Source organism: Dipodomys merriami, unplaced genomic scaffold, assembly GCF_024711535.1.
Source record: "Dipodomys merriami isolate MVZ:Mamm:240054 unplaced genomic scaffold, mDipMer1.0.p SCAF_421, whole genome shotgun sequence".
NCBI classification, from domain to species: Eukaryota; Metazoa; Chordata; class Mammalia; order Rodentia; family Heteromyidae; genus Dipodomys; species Dipodomys merriami.
Genome location: NW_027205838.1, coordinates 421,318 through 436,129, shown reverse-complemented (window position 1 = coordinate 436,129; position 14,812 = coordinate 421,318). Strand labels below are relative to the sequence as shown.

General features: G+C 60.9%; 1 protein-coding gene across 2 annotated transcripts; it reads right to left on the bottom strand.

Annotated features, from left to right (window-relative positions):
- Positions 1–171: 171 nt before the first annotated feature.
- Positions 172–13,877, bottom strand: LOC138807577 (lamin-B2). 2 transcript variants are annotated; one of them, XM_069993348.1, is made up of 12 exons: positions 13,554–13,877; positions 9,975–10,111; positions 7,210–7,366; positions 6,976–7,101; positions 4,428–4,598; positions 4,186–4,311; positions 3,880–4,100; positions 3,409–3,694; positions 3,218–3,325; positions 2,830–2,949; positions 2,595–2,705; positions 172–2,215 (listed from the first exon to the last, which is right to left on the bottom strand). In XM_069993348.1, the coding sequence occupies exons 1-12, from the start codon at positions 13,824–13,826 to the stop codon at positions 2,174–2,176; spliced, it is 1,878 nt and encodes a 625-aa protein (XP_069849449.1). In that variant the 5' UTR covers positions 13,827–13,877; the 3' UTR covers positions 172–2,173. The 2 variants fall into 2 exon arrangements, with proteins under 2 accessions (XP_069849449.1, XP_069849450.1); XM_069993349.1 differs by lacking the exons at positions 6,976–7,101; positions 7,210–7,366; positions 9,975–10,111; positions 13,554–13,877 and adding an exon at positions 6,353–6,593.
- Between the last annotated feature and the right edge of the window lie 935 nt (positions 13,878–14,812).

Genomic DNA, 14,812 nt, shown 5'->3' with positions numbered 1-14,812 from the left:
TAATCTAAACTACAATTCCCAGAAGGCTCTATGGTAAGCATTTCCCGTCCCCCATCTTCCTGCGCAGGCGCGCCACGTGACGGGGGGGAGGGGGGGGTTGTGATTACGTGATGGCGCGCCTCGCTGGGGCCTAGGCTTCCCGGGGCGCCGCGATCCACTCGGAGACAGCCGTCAGAATCAAAAGTGTTTATTGGTGTTGTACAAAAGTTTCCAGTCATAAAACGTATATTACAAGTCATTGGAGGAAAGGAAAAACACCACACGTTTGGCATGCATCTCAAAAGTAAAACCTCCGAACGTAACGAGCCCCTCGGCACCCGCAGGCGCGGGCCGCTCCCGCGTCCTGCCTGGAGCAAAGCTGAGCGCCCCAGGCCCAGCGCGCTCCAGCCGCGCCCCCCGCAGCGGCTGCCCCCGACCTTACAAGCCCTGGGAAGGAGTTCCCACTGCCAGCCAAGCAGTGACAGCAGGCGCGTCCGCACACCCCAGACCCCGAGTCCAGCGCCGATGCTCAAACCCACGGGAGGACGCGGTGACGAGCATCGCTAAGGCATGAGGGCGCCGGTCAGATCCACGGGTCCGTGCGGTCCTGCTGCGAAGGTGGGGAGGGGAGGCGGGGCCTGCAGGGCCACCAGGTCAGGCCGTGATGGTGCAGGAGGCCAAAGTGAGCTGGCTGCTTCCCCGGCCCAGGCCTCCACCAGAAACTAACTGGGAAAGATACATACATGGTCCTTTGCTGGAAAAGGTAATCCACAGCCCAGAGAAGTGTGGCCAGGGAAGAATTCCAGGCCTTCTGGAAGGGAAGGCCAGGTGTACTCTAGGGCTAGTGATTGGTGGCAGTAGCTGGTGCGTTCCCTGCTCAGGCCTGGCCGATTGACAGATTCTGGCCACAGCAGCGCCTAGGAACAGCCACAGTGAGGCAGGGAGGTCCCACCGTCTGTGGCGACAGCTGCTCTGTAAACAGGACGAGTGTTTACAGACTCTGGGGACAGCATGACCTCTGGCTCAGTAAGACTAGCTGCACTTTCTGAAGGAAATGTCATGGGGGGGGGGCTCAGAGCTGGTCAACACAGGAGCCCCACTTCCCTGTGCCACCCCTGGAAGGATGGTTGGCTTCTTGTGGCCTGAGCCACTGGAGCAGGGGTCTTGGCAACCTGTGTACTGACCAATGTAAAAAAATAAATATCCATTAAAAAAATAACTTCTGTGTCTGTGTGGGAGGGGAAACAGTATTGGAGAGGGTTGCCAGGTGCCAGAACCATTTGAAGGATGGCGGCTATCAGCGTGTGACTTAGGAGGGTCACTGCAGTGCAAGTCACAGATAAAGCCACAAAGCAGACACATTCAGTGTACGTGAGGGGCCCTCTATAGCACCAGCTCTGCAGGTTAGCATCCACCCAGCGCGTGCTCAACTGCCCTCAGACTCCTGGCCTTGGCTCCTGAGCTCAGCAAACCACTTTGACCTTTTCCCTTTTTTGCGCACTGGTGATGGCTTAGAAAGGGGGCACCCCTCTCCCCAGGCTTCCTCCTCTCGCGTTCTTCTTCCTCAGGTTTAGGAAGGACAGTGGATGCCTTAGATCTAGAAGCCATCCTCCGGTCTCCTGCCCATGCCACCTCTGGCAGGAATGTCACAACTTTCAGGTCCAGGGCAGTCAGGACCCAGGGCTGGCCGCTCCTACTTGTCACCCAATTCTGGGTGCAAGGATGGTACCCCAGTGTCAGATGTAGGGCCACCGAATAGTAACAAACTGGTACCCCACCCCACCCCACCCCCTGCCTGGCTAGAACCTGGATTCTGAGTTTTGTTTTTAAGATTTAAAAAATAATACCCACATCTACCAAATCCCAACTAGTTTCCCACTATCCACCTCAAGACCCCAGGGGCCCCACCTGCTGCTCCTAGCTGATGCCCGCCCTCCACACACAGGCAGTGAGGCCGGGGGGGGCTCCTGCAGCACCCCACTGGCCCTGCCTTGGTGGATGGGAGGGACAAGTCTCCTGGACAGTGGACAGTGGGGACGTAGGGCTCGAGGGACACAGGAAGCACAGCAGAGCCAGCGCCACCTTCTGGCAGTTTGCTTAGAAATTGTCTAGAAATGTACCAAGGACTAAGGGAAGCCAACCATAAAAAAATACTCTTCAGTAGCTCTGCGAAGGCCGAGGGCTGCCGAGCAGCTCACATGACGTAGCAGCCCCTGGATGTGGTCCTCGGGTCCCCCTGTGAGGAATGGAGGGTGCCTGTCAGTGGGGGCAGTGAGTCCACACAGGGAGGCGACACCCCTGCCCAGGTGACACCCCTTTTCTAGAGCTTTCCATATTCCATCACCCTATCTGTGTGAACTGGACTATCTCTGTCCCCAGAGCCATTCTGACTGGCCAGCACCTCAGCCTGCAGAAGCATGGGGAGTGTCTGGGGGGGTACACTCTGCTCTGCCAAGCCCCACCTCTTGGGAACCCCCAGGCCAGCCCTTCTGTCACAGAACCCACCACCCGGGGACTCACAAAAGCTCCCAGTTGAGAAGTCAGGGGGCTCCTCAGGTGTTCTGCTGGGGCCCCAAGAACAGCATGTGTGTGTCTACGTGGGGTGCAGTTCCTACCTGCTGGTGGAACAGGTCCTCCTCTCCGAACTCCGCTTCCACCTCCTCCTCGCCGTTCTCATTCTCCCTGGCCACGGAGGAGGACTGCTTCACAGCTCGCACAGCTACCTCCTGGGAACACGAGCCCAGCCAGGCCAGGAGTGCCATCAGAGCTAGCGCCCAGCCAGGCCCCGCCACCACACACCTGTCTCCAGCGGCCCCACGCTGCCTGAGGGGGCTCCCGGCGCACACGCACCTCTCCGTCAGAGTTGACCAGGATGGTTCGGAAGCTCTCACCGGAGCCCCAGCTGTTCTGGCTCTTCCACACCAGCGTCGATGGGGGGCTATGGGCCACCCCTGCACCGGCTGCCCACACCTAGAGGACCAAGCACCCCATCAGTTATCTCTGGTCCTGGGGTTAGAATTAAGAATGCAGCCCTTCCAGATGACCACGCAGGGTCTGAGGTGCAGAGCCCTCTGCAGAAAGACTCTATAATCGGGGGCTGGGCCACACGGGAAGTCCCTTGGATTCCAGGCCCCTAACTGGGACACTCCTTGAGCCCTGCTACTCCGATGGCCAGGGGACGGGGGGCTGGCGCCTTCCCCAGGCTCCTGGGAGGCGCGGACACAGTGCTGCTACGTACCGTGACGGTCTGGCCAGCCCGCAGGACGTACTTGGGGGTGAACTTGTAGGCAATCTCATCGCCCTCGAGGACCTGCCTCTTGATCCTCCAATTCCCTAGGGACTGGTCCTGGGGACGCAGACACGTGTGAGACCCACAGCCAGCGGCGCGGTGACACCTGAGTACCACCCCGGCCTGGCCCACTCACTCACCTTGTCCGAGTTGTTCTTGAGCTGCACGAACCTGCCCTCCAGGTCCACCTCCTCAATGCTCACGCTGCCCACGGCGGAGGCCTGCTGGGCCAAGCGGAAGCTGCCGCTGCTGCTGCTGCTGCCTGAGCCGATGCCGCTGGAGGCGCTGCCCGGGGACTCCTCCACCTCCAGCCGCCGGCGCTTGCTGCGGCCCGACCGGCCCACCACGGACGCGCTGCTGCTGCTGCTGCTCGACGTGGCCCGCGAGATGGTGACCCGGGAGGACGGGCTGGGGGACAGCTTCAGCCTGGCTCCGTGGGGAGGCAGGGGTGGCCACAGCTGAGCCGGCTCCGTTGCTCCGCTCCCTCCTGCACCCCGTTCCCATCCTCTCCCACCCCCGCTAAGCCTAGCCAGCTCTTCTGGCCACTTTCCCCCGGCACCTGGCTTCTTGTCCCCACCCCCCACCCCCCACCCCCACCCCCTGCCCCTCACCTCTCCTCCTCGCCCTCCAGCAGCTTGCGGTAGGCGTTGATCTCCATGTCCAGTGCCAGCTTCACGTCCAGCAGCTCCTGGTACTCGGCTAGCTGCTGCTGCATCACGTCCCGCATCTCCGTCATCTCCTGCTCCTTGGCATCCAGCATCTTGCGGAACTTATCACGCTCGCTGGCCAGGGAGCTCTCCAGCTCCCGGATGCGGTCCTCGGCTGCGCTGGCCTGCAGACAGCAGCCCGGTCAGCAGGGGAGACCCGGACCCCGGGGCGCTCGGGGCCGCGCGTGCGTGGGCAGCGCAGGGCCTCACCTGCTTCTGCAAGCTCGAGAGCTGGTAGCTGAGGGACTCCACGCGCATGCGCGCCTCCTGGAGCTCCTCCCGTGCGGCGCTGGCCGCCTTGTCGTTCTGGTCCGAGCTCAGCTTGGCGTTGTCCAGCTGCGGGGGGAGGAAGGGGGGGTGTAGGAGGTGAGGGATGAGGGGCATGGGGGCGAGGGGGGCAGCAGGAGGTGAGGGATGGGGGCACAGGGAGTGTGGGGTCCCCGTGGCCGCACCTTGGCCTGGTAGGTCTGCTCCAGCTCCTGGCGGTAAAGCTGCACTTGCTGGTCGTGCTGGCCGCGCAGCTCCTCGAGCGCCCGGGCCAGCTTGGAGTCGAACTCCTGCTGCCGCCCGCTGTCCACCTCCACCAGGCGTCGCTCATGCCGCCGCCGCGTCTCTCGCACCTCCTGGCAGGGTAGGGTGGCCGCCGCACACCAGTGAGCCCCAGCCTCGATCCCCGGGGGGCCCCACCTCTGGTCACCCACCCTGGGGCACTGCACAGCACCACATGGCCGTACAGAGAGCCGGGCGCCAGCTCAGTGAGGACGGCAGACTCCAGGCCCCCAGGCTTGCAAGTCCCCAGGTCTCTGCCCTGGTGGGGGCCCAGAGCTGGAAGCAGACACAATGTTCCGGTACAAACAGAAACCATGCACAACTTGTGCAGACCCTACAAGCTGTAGCACCCTGAGGTGCGAGCTTGCGCCTGTAATCCTGGCTACTCAGGAGACTGGATGTGAGGATTGAGGTTCGAAGCCAGCCCACGCAGAGAAATCTCTGACTTTTTTTTCTTTTTTTGTCAGTTGTGGGGCTTGAACTCAGGGTCTGGGCGCTGTCCCTCAGATCTTCCTCAAGGCGACCGCCCAACCACTTGAGCCACAGCGCCACTTCCAGCTTTTTTTCTGCTTATGTGGTGCTGAGGAATTGAACCCAGGGCCTCATGCATGTGAGGCAAGTGCTCTACCACTGAGCCACCTTCCCAGCCCCGTCCCTCAGCTCTTTAGCTCAAGGCGAGCGCTCTACCACTTGAGCCACAGCACCACTTCCAGTTTTCTGGTGGTTTATTGGAGATAAGAGTCTCACAGAGGGCTGGGAAGGTGGCTCAGTGGTAGAGCGCTTGCCTTGCATGCCTGAGGCCCTGGGTTCGATTCCTCAGCACCACATAAGCAAAAAGAAAAAAGCCAGAAGTGGTACTGTGGCTCAAGTGGTAGAGCGCTAGCCTTGAGCTGAAGAGCTGAGGGACAGCGCCCAGGCCCAGAGTTCAGGCCCCACGACCGGACCAAAAAAAAAGTCTCACAGAGCCGGGTGCCAGTGGCTCACACCTGTAATCCTAGCTACTCAGGAGGTTCAAAGCCAGCCTGGGCAGGAAAGTCAATGAGACTCTCATCTCCAATAAACCACTAGAAAACCAGAAGTGGCACTGTGGCTCGAGTGGTAGAGCACTCGCCTTGTGCTAAAGAGTGCAGGGATAGTGCCCAGGCTCAGAGTTCAAGCCCCACAACCAACCAAAGGAAAAAAAAGAGTCTCACAGAAGTCCAGGCTGGATTTGAACCATGATCCTAGATCTCAGCCACTGGAGTAGCTAGGATTACAGACGTGAGCCACCAGAAGCTGACCTGTGAGACTCTTATATCCAATTATCCAACAAAAAAAAACTGAAGTGGAGCTGTGGCTCAAGTGGTAGAGCTCCAGCCTTGAGTGAAAAAGCCAGGCCAGAGCATAAAGCCAGGAGTTCAAGCCTAGCACTGGCACACACAAAAAAGCACAAAACAAAAAGATGTATTACCAGGCTGAGTGTGTAGTTCACACATATTGAGACTCTGGTTCTGCTCCAGTAGCTCCCCCTCCACACAGGTAGTGAGAGTTCACCCCCAGAGCTCAAGGTGGTGGTCCAACAGAGGTGATAGAGGCCCAGGCCACCCGGGTAGCCAGGGACAGGAGGTAGGGTGCAATGTGAACACAGCACTGCTCCACTGGCGGGAAGATCCGCCCCTTGCCACCCCATCATGGAGCACAGAAGTGTCTGTCTACTGTCTACCTTCTATCTACGTACATCCATGCATCCGTCCGCCCATCCATCTCTCCCTCCCTGCCTTGTCCCCGGGGTGGGCAGACATCGTCGGCTCCAGTGGAGGCTGAGGCTGGCCAGGCTGAGCGCTGTTACCTTCAGAGAGCTGCGATGGGCAGCTCTGTGCAGCACAGCCTGTACCAACTTTCTCTGAGGGCTCCTCATGGGGCCCCGCTTCTGAGGGGCCCCCAAAGCCCTTCTCAGGACTCCCCTCCTCACAGAGATCCTCAGGGGCTTCTCCACCTGCCCCTTCCTAGGCATGCGACCCCTCATGGTGGCTGGCGCCGCGGCCGGGCCTGGCGAGCCCTGGACGCTGCTCCTCAGCTGCACAGGCATCCTCCCCCGCAGCGTGCCAGGCCGCGTCCACGGCGCTGAGCAGGGTTCTGGCCTGGCCTATGACAGCACAGCCAGGCTCTGTGATGCGTGTGGCCAGCCACACGGCACGGCCATGGCAGGGAGCTGGAGAGGCGGGGGCAGGGCTGGGGGGCTGTGCAGGTGTCTAAGGGGACACCTGGTAGGCTGAACACTGTCCCTGTCAAAGGCCAGTCCACACCCTGACCCCAAGCCTGACGGGCTGCGTGCACACAGATCTTCACAGGTTTCAAGAGATGTCCTGGGCTACTCAGGTGGCCCATGACCCATGACAAGGGTCTCTACCTGGACACCCAGAAGCGGCAGGAGGTCATAGGAAGAAGCCCCCAGTGCCAAGCACCCCTCACCTCCTCAAACACGCTCTTGCGAAAGTCCAGCTCCTCCTGCAGGCTCTGGCAGCGGTTCTCCAGGTCCACGCGCATCAGCGTCTCTTTCTCCAGCTGCTTTTTGGCCACTGCGTGACCATCCTCGGCCTGAGAGACACACAGAGCTGAGGGGATGATCTGAGCGCACACTCCACCGGGCCAGCCCTCAGGTCCCCAGGCCCTCCCCTGGAGGCCGCCTGGCTCCACCAGGCCCACCTTGGCCAGCTGCGCCCGCAGCTCCGCCACGTCGCTCTCCAGGCTGCGCTTGTCACTGAGGGCGGCGGCCAGCTCGGCCTCGCTGCGGTGGAACTGAGACTCCAGGTCCTTCACGCGGCCCTGGGCCACCGTGAGCTCTCCTTCCCTCTTCTTGGCGCTGGAAGTCAAGCAGCGAAGTTAAGACAGGAGAATGTGCAGTTACCTGGTCATCAAGAAGTGTTTGGGCAGTGTCCAGAGGGTCACCTCGGAGCTCATCAGATCACTAGGGCCTGTTCCATGATGTACCCCAGGACAACAGTTGCACATGGCAACCTGGAGCAGGAGCTCTGCCAGCCCCTCCCCCGTGAGGGCTGGGACAGGGAACTACACGTCATTGATTAAAGTTACAGAGGAAAACTGTCTTTGGAAAGAGCGCCTTGTTTGTAACTAGGCAGGCTCACCCAGCAGTTCTATAAGTCAGACAACCCAAGCACAGTCTTTTCTTTTTTTCTTGGTCAGACATGGAGCTTGAACTCTGGGCCTAGGCGCTATCCCTCAGCTCTTCAGTTCAAGGCAAACGCTCTACCACTTGAGCCACAGCGCCACTTCTGGTTTTCTGGTGGTTCATTGGAGAGAAGAGTCTTTTGGACTTTCCTGCCCGGGCTGGCTTTGAACTGTGGTCCTCAGATTTCAGCCTCCTGAGTAGCTAGGATTATAGGCGTGAGCCACCAATGCCTGGCCCCCAAGCATAGTCCTCAACATGAACACTGAGAACGTGGGGTTTTGGCTCTTGGATTCTGATCTTGTGCCCTGGTCTGCCCTTGGGCCTGCGCACAGGGTACTGCTGGCCTCCACGCTCCACACCGCAAGCACCACAGTCCTGACAGGCTCCATGGTGAGCATGGTGCAGGCTCCGTACCCAGAGCTCAGACTGTACATAGCTACAGGGCTGCACACCTCAAGTCCCTGGGGTGGACTTTTGGGGGACACCGGAGCCATCCAACCACACAGGCAAGGCCCTGGGACGTGACCTGTGCCCTCACAACACAGTTCCTGAGCATACACGGACAGACCAGGGCCGTGGGCAGCAGGAAAGGAAGATGGGCCGGAGGTGCCAGCTGGGAGGTGGTACTGCAGACCTGCAGACCGGCCTGGGCCGAGCATGCAGAGCATGCCCAGTGATGCAAAGGTCCTGGGTGAGGTGTCCCCAGCACTGAGGAGACCTCGGGGGCCAGAGTGGGACTGGCAAAGGAAGGAGAGGCTGGATCCTAACTTTAAATGGCAGGGCACCATGTGGCGAGTGTGGCTGAGGCTCAAGCACCTATCTTTAAGCAGACACATAAAGCAGACCCACCATGGAGTGCCAGCAGAGATTTCCTGAAACCCCAGGGAACGCTTAGACCTGGAGTCATCAGCTGGAAGAGGGTCCTGAAGGACGTTATGCTATATAAAGGGACACCTGGGCTGGGAAGGTGGCTCAGTGGTAGAGTGCTTGCCTAGCATGCATGAAACCCTGGGTTCCATATCTCAGCACCACATAAATAGAAAAAGCCGGAAGTGGTGCGGTGGCTCAAGTGGTAGAGTGCTAGCCTTGAGCTGAAGAGCTGAGGGACAGCGCCCAGGCCTTAGTTCAAGCCGTAAACCAAACAAGAAAAGGACAGCCAGGCATTGGTGGCTCATGCCTATAATCCTAGCTACTCCAGAGGCTGAGATCTGATAATCACGGTTCAAAGTCAGCCTGGGCAGAAAAGTCCATGAGACTCTGATTTCCAATAAACCACCAGAAAACTGGAAGTGGCGCTGTGACTCAAGTAGAGCACTCACCTTGAGCTGAAGGACCAGCTCTGAAGGCCCAGAGTTCAAGTCCCATGACTGACAAAAAAAATGGGGGGGGGGGGGTGTAGGGGGGAGGGGACATCTGGCAAGGTTTGCTGCTCTCAACTGTTTAAGGTAAGAACCAGGGCAGGGCTGGGGGCAGCTCAGTGAGCACCTAGATGCCATGTGCAAGACCTGGCTTCCACGCCCAACACGGCCAAGAGTACAAACAGCTGTGGGAGATCCAGTGAAGTGGACACTCCTGGTCCGTGTGGCCCATCCCCATGCTCTCCTTCACTAGTCCCGTGAATACCCTGAGCCACAGCCACACACCTACCCAGGAATTGTGGGGGGAGGTGGCAGCCTGGGCTGGGCTGGGCAGCGAGCGCCACATGGGAGCCTGAGGTCTGATCCCCCAATTCCTGGCACCTGGACCCCCAGTATGAATGCTCAAATAGTCCCTGAGAGCCCGGAGCTCTGGGTGGGTGGCGCAGGACCTGGGCGGCCTGGAGGGCGACATCTCCCAGCACAGGGAAGGCCTGTGGAGGGGGCCTCCCCTCGAACATGTGTGGGGCTCTGGACACTGCTGGAAATGAGGACCTAGCACCAGGCTGAATTCCAATGTGAGCAAGACTAGCTACCTGTCCAACACCAGGTGGCCAGGGCACTTGGCCTAGAAAGGCCTTTTGACCCGCCCACTGAAAGGGGCGTCTCCCTGCAAGGAGCCCACCCCAAGGGGTCATCACAGAGAGTAGTGGGAAGAGACTACACAATACTCAGGTCAAACCCAACCCAGAGCTTAATCCCATTACAGAACAAGGCCACGCCCACAGGGTCTCACCACTGTGGGTCCCACTGCTGTCCCAGTAAGCGTGCCTCCGCACCCCCCTTCTCCCAGGGAGCCCCACAGGCACCCGCGGCTTCTGTCCCACCGGAGGCTGCCCAGGCTGGGCCTCCCTGTGGCCACCTACCTCTTGTCGGCCTCCTCCAGCTCGGCTCTCGCTTTGCCGATCTCGATCTGCAGGCGGGCGCGCTCGCGGGCCGTCTCGTCCAGCACCCGCCGGGCATCGGCCAACTCTGACTCGTACAGCGCCTTGATGCCGCTCACCTGGGGAGGCAGCCCCGCATGAAGGCCCCGGGAGACCCCAGCCCCGTGACAGGCGCTCACGGGGAGCTCCCAGGTGGCGACAGGCACGTGTGTCCCCGGATGGGGCCTGGGGGCCCACTGCCCAGCCCCAGTTCAGAACCACTTCCAATCTCTCAAAGTGGGGGGGGGGGGGCTTATGATGGTAACTCAGCGTGTACAGGACCCCACGCTGCCATCCCGAGACCAACGCCCGCACCAGTCTCTGCTTCCCTCTCTCAGGTGGTTCGAGAGGTCTCCTGACCCCTTCAGGCCAAGCTCCACCCACTGGCACGTGGCAGCCGTGGATCAGGAGCCCCCACGTCCAACAGGGTCCCAGCAGCAAGGCTAGGGAGGGAGGGGAGATGGGCCAGGGGGAGGGGAGGATGGGGAGACAAGTTGTTGGGGGGAGGAAGACAGGCAGGGAGGGGAGGGACAAGGACCAGTTCTCCTGGATGGGGAAAGCCTCTTCCCGAGCCAAGTTCATCGCCAGCTGGCATTAGAGCCAGGCGTCCACTCCACATGGTCCCTACTGTCGGGACCACAGCTGCCACCTGCCGGGCTCCCGGCGTGCCACTTGTCCCTGCCTTGGCCACACACAGCAGCTGGGAGGACTCGGATTTCCCACTGTCCTTGGCACCCATCCCTCATCTCCTCACACCCAGGGCTACGTGCTAATGTGTTTAGACACAAGTGCAGCAAACCCTGGCGGAGCCCCTGCTGCCACAAGTGTGTGTGTGGGGGGGGGCTGGGCGCTCACCCGGCACAAGTGCCACCCTGGCACAGCCACAGGGCTCGCGGCCCAGGGCACCTCTGAAGAGCACCAAGAGTCCACCTGCCCAGCATGCACACCCCTGACAACAGAGAACCATCTAGAAAAAGTGTCTACGGAAGGGGGTGGTCACTCCATGTGCTCCACCAACACTGTGATGCCACAGGCCAGGGACAGGATGAGCTATACACCCCACAATGTGGGGGATCCTCCACTGATGGGACAGCCAGACAGAGGGATCCAGAGACAGGGGAGTGGACTGCCCTCCTGAGGCTGAGAATGGGTGATGGAACATTCCAGAACTGGCCAGCCTAGACCACACTACAGCACTGAACTGCAGGTCCACTGGGTGGGAGCTCAAGGTCCGTCCTGCCCATGGGCGGCCACTACCCCGTGCCCACGGGCCAGAAGAGGCTGCCAAGGACCTGGCACTTAGGGCAACACCACGCAGGCTTGCTGGGACTCAGGGGTGTCCTGCATGTAGAATATGGGGTTCAGGCTGAAATGTGGGGCTCACCTGGAGCAACAGGGCCCTAAAGACCAGCCGAGTCTCCCTGTATCTTGGGTCACTGTCCCTGTGGGCAGGGCAAGTTCAGGCCCCTCACCTCTTGTCACCCCATGTCATAAATGGGGAAGAGGCTGAGGCCTCCTACTGACCACCATGGGAAGGGAGAGGAGGGGCACTGACAGGGATCCAGGGCAGGGTGACAAAACAGCCCCTTCCCTCTGGGTCTTGGATCCTCTTCCCCCAATGACGAGTGGACAGGGCTGCAGGAAACAGAAGACCCTGGGGGAAGCGTTCTGCCCCTTGAGCCACAGCGGCACTTCTGGATTTCTGGTGTTTTTTTGTAGATAAGTCTCATGGAAGTCTGGGCTGGATTTGAACCATGATTTTCAGACCTCAGACACCTGAGTACTAGGATGACAGGCGTGAGGGTCTTAATAAGCCACCCCAGACACCACCAAAGCACAAACAGGTGAACAGGCCAAGAGAGCAGGGCTTCTTGCACACTAAGCCAGTCCAACACCCCAAAAGCACCCCCACAGGACAGGAGGCCAGTTAAGACCCCAATCTGAAGCTACTCAGTCTGACAGACAGCAACCAGCCTGGTGACTGAGGTGCCCCCAGGTAAAGCCCCCAGGCAGGCAGGCAGCCATGGGGACAACTCTTCCATCATGAGGCAGAGAACAAAACAGAGGCTCAAAATCCACGTGGCCAACCAGACACCCACAGCTCACACCTGTGATCCTAGCTACTTGGTAGGCTGAGATCTGAGGATCTCAGTTCGAAGCCAGCCCTAGCAGGAAAAGTCCATGGGACTCTAGTCTCCAATGGAGCCATGGCTCAAGTGGTAGAGGACTAGCCTTGAGCAAAAAAGCTGAGGGATGGCACCCAGGCCCTGAGTTCAAGCCCAGGACTGACACAAAAAGTAGTGACATGAAAACACACTCGTGGTATCCTCCTCCCTGCCCCAAAAGCCTAGCTGTGTGTGGTAGCAGCAGGTACTCAGTCTCGGGCAGGCGGCCCACTCACTCCAGCCCTGGGGTCCTTCCAGGGTTGCCAAAACCCCTAGTGACACCCTGGACTTATCCACGTAAGTAGGGGGACCCCCTTCCTCTGGAGACCCACCATTGGACTGGGCGGGGTTCTGTGAGAAAGCAAAGAGCCACTCCTGGGTCAGGACCACAGCCAGGGGTCTGTCCCAAGGACCCCTGGGCAACACACACACACTCCTACACCTATGATGGGGTGCAGGGCTTCCTTATCCCTAATTAAGTCTTCCAGTATCCCTGAACCCCAAAGGTGCCATTGGATCCAAGATCTTCACCCATCCCCTACTTCACATTTTTCTTGGGGTGGAGTCGGATAGACCAACAAGTCCCAGGCCCAACTGAGGGCCCCAGATCTCCAGGAGATCCCAAGGCATCAGAACCCCTCTTCAGACACTCAGACCCCAAAAGCCTTGAGAACCAAGATCATGTGACACCCCAGAGCCCCTCCCCAAAGACTTTAACACCCCTCACCAAGTTGCCAACCACATGCCTAACCCGTTAGGGGTGGGGTAGTCCACTCAGGCTCACACCCCCTTATAGGGGGGAGGCCCCCCCAAACCTAGCAGGGATAAAACATACCACCCCACACTGTAGTTCCCAAGGCAGAGTGACCCCAAATTCCCTGCACCTTTTCCTCGGATCATCCAGGTCATTCCCTGGGGGAACTCCCCAGGAAGCCCCCACCCCTTTCCTCCTCGGTCGTCCATACTCAGGGCTCCCCACCCCCCAAGACAGCCTTGGCCCTCCCCCGGGGTTGGGCGAGGAGCACCTGGCTGGCACCTGTCCCTCGGGACCCCTGTGGAAGCGTCACCCCGAGGTTCCCTGGAATCTCAGGGAGGAGGTCCCTCAGGACACTCTTTTCAGGGACCCTCCCCCCCCAAAAAAACACCCTTGTACACCCCCCCCCCGGCCCCGTTAGGGGGCAAGACCTTTCTGAACCCTCTGCCCAGGGGTTTCCGCGATCTCCGGGAATCTGCAGTTCGGGTCTCCGGAAATCGGCGGGGGGGGGGCGCCGGGGGGCGGGGCTTTGCCCGTTCCTCCCTCCCCCGGGGGTCCCGGGCGGCCCCGCCCCCCGCCCCCCCTCTGCCCCCCCCCGCGTACCTCGCGCGTGGTCACCTCCTCCTTCTCCGAGATCTTGAGCAGCAGCCGGTCGTTCTCCAGCTCGAGGGCGCGGACGCGGTCGATGTAGACGGCCAGGCGGTCGTTGAGCTCCCGCAGCTCTTCCTTCTCCTGCAGCCGCGACAGGCGCGTGGGCGACAGCGGCGTGGCGGCCCCGCCCGCGCGGCCGGGCAGCGGGGAGGCCATGGCGGCGGCGGCGGCGGCGGCTCGCGACCCGCGCGGCTCCCGACGGCGACCCGGGCTCGGCGCGCTCATTCAATCCGCGCCGCGAAAGATGGCGCCGCCGTCACTGGCCGCCGCCGTCGCTGCTGGTCCCGCCGCCTCGCCTCGCCTCGCCAGCTCGCTCGCGCGCGCGCGCCCGCGCGGGGCACGCCGGGGGAAAGAGCGGAAAGAACGCTGGGAATTGTAGTTGGGGCGCCGTCGCCGCGAGGCACGCTGGGACTTGTAGTTTCCGGCTCTTCTTGCGGTGGGGAGTTGGGAAGGATCCCGCCGCGGCTGATTGACAACTGTTCCTGCAAAGGATGTCAGGGGCGGGGAAGCAGCGCAAGTGGGAGCATCCGTGCAATGAAATTTGAAAAACACAGCACCGGGAGCCGGCAACTCACGCCTGTCATCCTGGCTACTTCAGGATCAAGGTTCGAAGCCAGCCGGGCAGGAAAGTCCGTGATACCCTTTATCACACACACACGGAAAGCTCAGGGACAGCGCCCCGTCCCCGAGTTCAAGCCCAAGTACAGGCACCAAAAAGAATGCATCCCCACCGCCTCCATCATTCCCGGCAGGCCGCGCCCGCCCCAGGCCTGCCTGCGGCCCCCGGGCCTTTGCCCATCCTTCCTTCTGCCAGGCCCGCGGTTCCCTTGGCACCGCTCCGGTCCTGGATCTGTCCCGCCGTCTCCGGGCCGCAGAAGGCGGGCGTCGGCTCCCCGCCTGCGCTTTTTGTTTTCCTTTTCCCGGGCACTGGGAGTCCCCACCCCTCCCCCCCAACGCCGCTGTAGACTGGACTCCAAGTCCCAGAGCCCCCCGCGCTGCCCTGGTGGGGGCCGAGCTCCCCCCCGCCCAGATTTACAAACGGGATGCGGGGGTGGGGGGCGGGTCCGGCGACTTTCAAAATTTTGGCGCTGACGATGACCCCCAAGGGTCGGATCTCGGGGTTCTGGGGAATCAACTTCACATGGCGGGGGCAGGGGGGAGAGACTCGGGGTGGACCCGGTTCCTGGGCGGGGGAAACTGAGGCACGGAGC

Coding starts and splice junctions, on each gene's coding strand:
- LOC138807577 (XM_069993348.1), bottom strand. CDS start 13,826: ATGAGCGCGCCGAGCCCGGGTCGCCGTCGGGAGCCGCGCGGGTCGCGA. Junction 7,367..9,974: donor CTGGAGGAGGCCGACAAGAG/GTAGGTGGCCAC, acceptor CTTGACTTCCAG/CGCCAAGAAGAGGGAAGGAG. Junction 2,950..3,217: donor GGGCTGGCCAGACCGTCACG/GTACGTAGCAGC, acceptor TTGGTCCTCTAG/GTGTGGGCAGCCGGTGCAGG.